The 8,725-nt window shown below is 34.7% G+C and overlaps 1 protein-coding gene across 1 annotated transcript; it reads right to left on the bottom strand.

Annotated features, from left to right (window-relative positions):
- Positions 1-451: 451 nt before the first annotated feature.
- LOC145570121 (glycosyltransferase BC10-like) lies at positions 452-4,107 on the bottom strand. Its single transcript, XM_081629119.1, has 2 exons — positions 2,667-4,107; positions 452-1,065 (listed from the first exon to the last, which is right to left on the bottom strand). Exon 1 carries the CDS (start codon positions 3,775-3,777, stop codon positions 2,689-2,691), a length of 1,089 nt encoding a protein of 362 aa, XP_081485245.1. The 5' UTR covers positions 3,778-4,107; the 3' UTR covers positions 452-1,065; positions 2,667-2,688.
- Between the last annotated feature and the right edge of the window lie 4,618 nt (positions 4,108-8,725).

Raw genomic sequence — 8,725 nt, 5'->3', positions numbered from 1 at the left:
AATAATTTGTCATCTGAGATAAGACTTTCGAAAACGATAAACATCACTAGTTCGAAAGCGAGAGTAATCAATTTACAATTACTTTAAGAAAACAAAACCACATCATATTGAGTATGATTGAAGTGCTTCACAATCAAGAGCTAAACATTCTAAACACATGATAAAAGTTAAAAGAAACCTGGAAGGCCGGAAACATTATTCTAACACAAATTTGGGATGTATAAAAGTGATGTTAAGCATCATTACATCATTATATTAAATTTTCACATCAACTACTACGAATTATTCTGTATTAGTTAAGGATGATAGCTACAAAAACAACAATAATAATTAACAAAAAGCAAACATCCAAATGTAGGGTATGTTTGAATTTATTAAATTAGTCGACTGATAGCTATATTTGGTGAAACTAATGCGACTTAAAAAAAGAGATTTCATTCAACATCTTACAAAAAAATATCAACTTGTAATAAAATAAGCTTATATCATTCAACATGAGATTCTCAGATATTAGTCAAAAGTGTTGAAATGACCAGAAAAATAGGGGTCAAAAGAAGAGAGCATTGAACAGAAAGAAAAAGAAACCAAAACGAAGCTTACTATTGAGGCCTTGAGGCATCATTCTAACACTGATTGAGCATATGTTATAGAAAGCCATATGGAATTTTGAATTCTCTCTACCCCTACATCGAGCAGACATGGTACAAAGGCTAAGAGCAAGGGACTTGCGAATTCCACTACATATCAACAAAGGTCGATAGCCCCGCCCCCGTCAAATATTCATGCTACTTGATATGATATGGTACAAACACATTCTTTACCATTTATGTACAGAAAAAAACTAGCACTTCTAACAACAAAGAGCGTCAAGCTAGCTCTTATTGCCGTGGTATTGTATAATTCAAGACATTTCTGAACCAACATACCAGCAGGGTAATTTTGCTGTTGGCAGTTGATTCTCCGGTTGAGCGGCTTCAAGATAATTACTGATGGCTCAAGGGAAAGCATCTCAGAGGTGTTGCTACAACAGATCCTCTCCCCATTCAAGAAAGCAAAATTTAAGACCTGAAAAGAATTGGCCAAAACATAATCAGAGCAACTCAGATAAACACGAACACCAAATGGTTTAAGATCAAGAGCATGTAATGTATTAGACTAATTAAAGAATGGCGATGATGTATAGTGATATGATAACGATATTGAGTTAGTGTAATTTTCTGATAAAATTCTATTCCAATGTATATGGTAAGTGGTCATGCAATTTCACTCCAAGTATGTGATTTTCTTCATAATTCCATACACAGGGATTGGATTGCAAGTTCATGAAAATTGTCAGCATTATTCCCAACGACATTACAGACAAATGAAAAGAGAAATGAATAGATGAGATATCTGTCAACTTGCAGGAAAGCAGGAAATCCATGTCTTCTTAGCAATCTAATGGACCACTATGTTCTCCCCGCTACTTTCTCTCTACAGCTATGCTAATTTGTCATCATTTGTGAGAAAGCCCTATTTTGACTAATAATTGAAAGATGACAAGCAACCTGTACAATCACAATCTAATGCAAAGAGTTCAATGATGAACTCCTCAAAACATTATCATTTGCTAATTACTAAGCGAGTAAAAAAGAAACTGCTGCTTCAAAGCAACACTGATCAAAATTAACGCCCAAAGACTTAAAAGAAATAGCATGTGAGTTTAAGCTGAGAATAAGTTCAAAAACTCTAGGAGGGCCGCCTATGGGAGGATAATAGTGAAAGCGGAAAAAGGTGGGGCCAGGATCGATAGCTCAAGTAAGAAAGGGGAATGAACTAGTCATTTATCAGTTAGTTTGCAAGGAAAACAATTAAGCAACGTCTAATTCACATCTGATGGACCACCATGCTCCATTTAATTTTCTTTCTACAGTTGTATTAAATTTGTAGTCAATTATGACTAAACACTACAATAGGTAATCGCTGAAAGACGACAATCAACAGCAAGCAGCCTGTACAACCTAATGCAATTAGCTGAAATTTGTGCAGATGCAAATTCTATGGTCACCGACATTATAAAAGAATTTTCAAATGCTCTAATCATATCATTTTATCATGGTTACTGTGGAGCTAACGAGAATTTTCCAATTGAAGTTGCCATAAATTTAAAGCAGCCCTGCAGAGAACCCATACTTCCACAAGACAATCCTTCAAGTTCACTTGCGAAAAACCTTATATCCAAGGTTCTAAACACTAACTACACAAGCAGTGACCCTGACCTAAAGCCTTCCTCAAAATGTTCACATTTTACAGCTGCTCAACATCAAACTACACTAGAACAGCACGCCAGCCAGTGACATAAATCTAGAAGATAAAACCTCCTGATGCAGAATCACAATTAGCAGAAACCTAATCCTAAAGAGGACACATTGGCTTTTAGTTTTTGTTGATAAGCAATACACATTTAAATCTGCAGTACTTAAGTTGTACTCGTACAAACTAATAAGTATCCCTATTAAAAAAAAAAAAAAAAAAAAAACTAATAACTATACTACATTATGATGCAAGTCCAAAAAATCTCATTTTGATGAAAGGCACAAAGTAAATTATATCAAATCAAATCAAATCATACACAAGCAGATAAAGAACTTAGAAAGTATAGACAAGCAAAGAAATTGCTCACTCACCAGACATCACAAACAAAATTGCTCAGTCATTGAAGATAACAGTATCAGCCATATCCATCAAAGGCTTCAAGCAATCAGGTGAGAACTTCCTCGCGAACAAGTAATCATGAGTATAATTAGACTGCCGGAGAGTGTAGATCAACTCGGGCGACACCTCAGGTGGACGGTACATATGAGGATGTCCATTAACACTTTCAGTCCAATTAACCCTTGTAAGAGTATATTGAGTACAACCATTAGGATCTTTCATATTCAACAATGTAGGGAAATAATGCTCTTCAGGGTAACAAGATTCAGTCTTATAACAAGGAAGCCTAAACTTCCTCCACAATTTCCTATCCTTCAAAACCATCAAAGCATGCTTCTTAGTCAACACAAAAAACTGTGACCCGACCCGAAATTGATCGAAAGGTACCTCAGGCATCATCACATTCTTCCCTCGAGCAACATACCTCGAGGGAAGAATAGTCTCCTTGTCTAGAATCTCAATAAAGCTCTTATGACGAACATGTCGAAACCCGAAAGTATTCCCCTTACTACCCCCACCTAAAAGGGTCTTATACACATAATCAAACGAATGTAAAGGTATACAAGATTGAGAAACCAACGCAAAATAGAAATTCAAAGGATCATCCAATATAGCAGTTGCCATTAATCTTTTAGCAGCAGAAATCAAAGTAGCAGAAGATCGTTCAGTGTGCTTACTTGGTATAAATCTAGCATTGAAAAACCCACCTGGGTCTTTGAGATGAGAATCTGGGTCAGCATGAACATAGATGTTGAACAATTTAGGTGAACTAGTATTGAAGAAACGATCCCACAAAGGAGAGAAGAAGAGATCAGTGTGTGTTAGGAACAGGAAAGCGATCTTCAAAGTTGGGTTGTGAGACCCTAATCTGGAAAACGAAAAGGTTGAAGACGAAGATGGCGAAGAGAATGAAGATGAAATTGCACGATTGAAGAGGGAAAGATCTTCCAGTTCATCTGGGCGAGGAATTGGGAGTTGGCGAGGGTGAGGAGAGAGAAAATGAGGAGCAAAGAAGTAGAACATTGGAAGAGATAAGATTAGAGAGAAGATCAAAATGTAGTGGGATTGCAACATTCGGATCATTTCTAATTATTGGGTGTTTTTTGGTTTGAGAAAAAGGGGATTTAATTTGATCAAAACATTGGTGAATTTGACAATCAATCTTCAATTCAATTGATTGAAGATTGGGGAAATTGATGAACCAATTTACGATTTTTTTTGTGGGGTTTGTTAGATTGTTTGTTAATTGAAGATTGTTGGAAGTAGGAGAGTGAAAGATGAAGAAGAGAGACAAAAAGAAGAGGGGTTGGTTTGGGTTTTCTGGAAAAAAAGGGAAGATTTGTTAAAGAGTTGGAAGGAAGAAAGGAAAGAGGAAGGTGGAGGGAGAAAATAAATGAGAGAGATTGGAATGGAGGGAGGAAGTAAAGACGATAAATTGATGATATCATAACTTTCCTTTCTTGTCCTTTTGCCCCCTACTTGCTCTTTCCATGTTTTTTTTAAACCTTTTCCTTTTTAACCCTCACTAATTACTCCGTATTAGAATTATCCCGTTTCAATTCCCGTAAACATTTGTGTACCGTCTGTCCGTCTTAGTAAGATCAATTTTGTAAGACGGTATGACAATTTTAATTGATTGAAATTACTCTGTTTCAATTACCATAAACATTTGCGTAGCACCGTCTTAGTAAGACCAATTTTGTAAGACGGTATGACAAATTTAATTGATTGAAATTACCTCGTTTCAATTACCATAAACATTTATATAGCACTGTCTTAGTAAGACCAATTTTGTAAGATGGTAGGACAATTTTAATTGAAAAAATCGAACTGTATTTTTTGAACTCGTTTGATTGGCATAAAAATTAAATTCCCATAAGAAATTGCGTTTTGTGGAAAGTTAATTCCCTATTGAAGTTCCTAGAAATTTTCTAAACTTGGTTGGTTGGCAATAAGAAAATTTAAAATTCCCATAATTTTTGATTGATCAAGGGGTGGCTAACTGACTTTGGTAAGTTACTTCCCATATTTTATGAAAAGTTGAAATTACTATGAACTTTCACTTCTTCCACTTTTGAATTTTATAAATTGCTCATGTTGTACAAATGAATTGGAAAAAATATTGCTTACTCCGTATTTGGTAAAAAATAATGCTAATAGTGTGCAAATGAACAAAAATTCATGCAAGTGAGTAAATATAATTACTTTGTGTCTCTGTATATGATACCCGGTTGTACGATACAATCAATTTATCGACATCTTTGTGCAGTATATAAATTCTACATTGTCACTCCATCAATATAATTTATACATAATTTTATTGAATATATAAATAGTGTGTACCATATATGGTGTTCATAAAAATTTTCAAGTATACAAAAGTATTTCAAATGATTTATTTATTTTCACAAAATGCACTATTGTCAAAACAAAATTCATATGAAGTATCTTAGTTTTTTATCCCTATGTAAAACATTCTATTACAAATGATCAGTTATTCAGTTTTAACTAGCCTAATCGATCTAATAATGTCGTACAAAGTATTACCTTCATAATGTCGTACCTAGTAAAATGTCTTAAGTAAGCTCAAAAGGCCAAGGGAAACAACATTAACCACCATTCATTCACATGAAAAAACTTGGATTATGGAGTAATATTAAATTATTGATGGCAACCTACAAAATTGTTCTAGATTCATTAGAATCATTACTCTTACAAGTTACATGTACTATCTGATCCTTTACTTCGTACCAAAGGTGTTTTTTTTTTTTTTTTTTTTTTTTTTTTTTTTTTTTTTTTTGAGTAAAATGTCATTATCACTAATTTACTAGGCCCAACTTAGGTTCTGAAGTACTTTACTCCTTCAACTGAATAAACAGGGCCAATTAGGAAACACCTGACTAGTGAGAACAAAGAGTTTTCTTCAATACATGTAGATGATCACTGTGCTTCATTGCTACTGCATATAAGGATTCATAGAAAATCTCAATCGTCATAATAGTTCTAGCAATGTATTGAACTCGAGTATTTTTTGCTAAAGGGATGAGGAGACGACATATATAAAGCTTGTACATGTTCTGATGTTCAAAAGGAGATGGCCTGGCTATGAAGTTAAGGCCGTGCTTTGGCTGCTAAATCATGGTTAGAAAGGAAGAATAATGTTGTAGCTCTTGTTGCTGCTCCTGCTACATTTGCTAGAAATATGGGTAGTATAAATGACACAAGATCTGCTAGAGTTATGAGTATATGATTACATTACATGAAATAGGCTGCGAAATCAGGGGTTGCAATCGATGATGATCTCAGTACAATGTACATGACAAGGATCATGGTTATGTTCACTGCCAACCCATCTTTTCTACACTAAATTAACCAAAGAAAGACGGTTTAGGTTCCTAAGGGTATGGAGTTATACTGCTTTAAAGATCAGGATTATGGATATGTTCAAATCCGACAATAAATTCACAGAAACTGCAGAGAATATGTAGTCTGAAATATTATAGGCTTGCTGGGTTTGAGCAAGTTACTGAGATTCATTCAGGTTGGATTACTTGGATTAGTGGTGACTGAAATGAAGAATACAGTAGAAAAGCCAGACTAATATATATAGGTAGTACTTAAATAGATCATCAACCATATGTACGTACACGACATCTATCAAACCATTCACCTGAGTAGTATTAAGCTTAAAACATTAGGTTGTTTTACGTGGTACAAAATAACTAGACATTCTTACATATTTCCAGCAATCATGGAGCCAAGATAAACAAAAGTTGCTGGTAGCTCCTTTTCTATATGATATTGTCAGTTAAATGGCTTTGTTTCCATACTTGTGATGAGATAGAAAATGTTGTGTTGCTGCAACCAGATGCTCAAAATAGCCAAGTTTTGAAAAGAGCCGCTGCATTGGCAAGAGAAGGTATTCAGCTCAATCAGCTGGTGTAAAAACTAATTCAAACAGTACAACATTTCCTCATTTTACATCAGTTAGTTTCACTTTGATATTTCAAAATACTTTTGCAAGATACAAATTATGCAAAAATGTGTAGAAGTATTCATTTGACATACAGTAAATTTGAGACAAATTAGTTAAGCAATGCGCAGGCACACAATTTGACTGAGAGAAACTACGACTAAGGACAAACCATTTATCCATATCTGGATTACTTAGTCTTTATCTAAACTTCCAACATATTTTTTTAAACAGCAGGTTTAATTTGCATATATGTAGAACAATGACATTGATGCCAATAGGGGATGCTATGACTTAGGACAGACCAACATATCAAGAAGAAGAACAAAGCCTTAGTGGTTGTTTGGTTGTACATAGGAAGTAAAATTTTCTGGGAAGAAGATCATCTACTCATGAATATGCATTTCGAGGTCTCACTTATCTAGGGACATAGGCAATCAACTTCAATTCCTCCATTTAGTTGGAGATGGAGCTTCCATGGTAGTGTGACTTCCCAAATCTTTGTCAACCAAACAATAGCTCAATCTTCTACATTTCATAATTTTGATTATTCATGTCAATCAAACTAGCACTAGTTTGCAAGAGATCAATGGTCACATCAATCAATGCTAACAAGGGCAACAAGGGATGGCAATTGCAAAGATTACATGCATGATTCAACCTTACATTTCATTCTTTTCGTCATCTTTGGCTAGCTTGGGGAAAGTTTGCATGTTGGGATCAGGATTTCCACAATTGGCTTATAACCTGCAGTAAAAAATAATAGAGGTAGCGCTCATATATATATATATATATATATATATATATATATATATGCACATTCATAGAAATTGACACACATAATTTGCTACCACTTAAACAATAACAATAGCTCAAAATAAGATAGCCTAATTACAGAAAAGCAACCAATACTTGTGTGAAACAAATGATTAAGCAAGAGACTGAATGGTTGCAGGCTTTGAGAACTTACTAGATTGATATTTCTCCCTTAGCTTCATAGAACCACTCAAGGCTGAAGGCTCACCGCTACTCAAAGTAAAACCAGGCTTTCCACATAGATGCCTTCTTTATAGACCATAACCTTATCAGGCAAGAGTTCATTGTCATATTACGAGGGTCCAACGAAACCACACGTTCATCCTCTAGTTCCACTACAATTGCACCATTGGCTCTAACATGAATCAATTTTTCATAGCCATCATTTCGATTCAGAGAAAGCATCATTCTCCAAGACTCGGCTAGCCCATCCTCCTCCATGACTCATAGATTGATAACCGACTGATTATCATGTATATACCCAAGACACTCCCTACCATTCTTTGGAACAGTAATCAGCTTCATCCAATGGAACATTTCCGGGTCAAAGTTTATGGCTTCCGGAAGACGAATCCCACAAAACGATTCCTCCCTCAAATCAAAAGTCGTAATCGAGTACGGTTCAACACTATTTGTCATGCTTCTATCAATAATCCAATGAATAACACCATTCACATGCACTCCATCAAGATAAATTGAAGAACTTCTAGTGCCAAAGCAAAGGGAAGCACTAACAACTTCCCTCCAATAACCCAAATTGAGGGAATACACATAAGCATTACCTAATCTAACTTCGTGGATTCATTAGTGTAGTAGATAACCCAAACAAACTTAAAATCACCATTTGCTGAGGTATCGAACCCGAAACCAAATGTGTAAAACCACATTTTAAATTTACATTCAAATTGAGGAAAACCAATAGTCAGGGTTTTGTTAAGCTTCAAGTTCCACAGAACATAATTGAAAGTATTATTACCATTACATAAAACAAAAATACCATTACATAAACCAACACAACCAATTTTTTCAGGAAAATTCAATTCTTGATACAAGTCAAGATCATCATTGTCACATAACACCAAGAATTTTTTTGGGTTTACTACATAAACCAAGTATCTTGTTCCTAAATTGCTAATATTATTAGTTTTGATTTGGAGATTTAAGTGGGTGTAAATGAAATTAGGGGTTTTAATTAAAGAGTACCAAGCTTTGCAAACAGACATAAATCGAATTAAGGATTTA

Source organism: Chenopodium album, chromosome 12 (genome assembly GCF_948465745.1).
Source record: "Chenopodium album chromosome 12, dcCheAlbu1.1, whole genome shotgun sequence".
Classification (NCBI taxonomy): domain Eukaryota; kingdom Viridiplantae; phylum Streptophyta; class Magnoliopsida; order Caryophyllales; family Amaranthaceae; genus Chenopodium; species Chenopodium album.
Note: the sequence above shows the minus strand (reverse complement) of the source record. Positions and strands in the feature narration are given on the sequence as shown.

Excerpts from the sequence above, each read along its gene's own strand:
- LOC145570121 (XM_081629119.1), bottom strand. The coding sequence starts at position 3,777 with ATGATCCGAATGTTGCAATCCCACTACATTTTGATCTTCTCTCTAATC.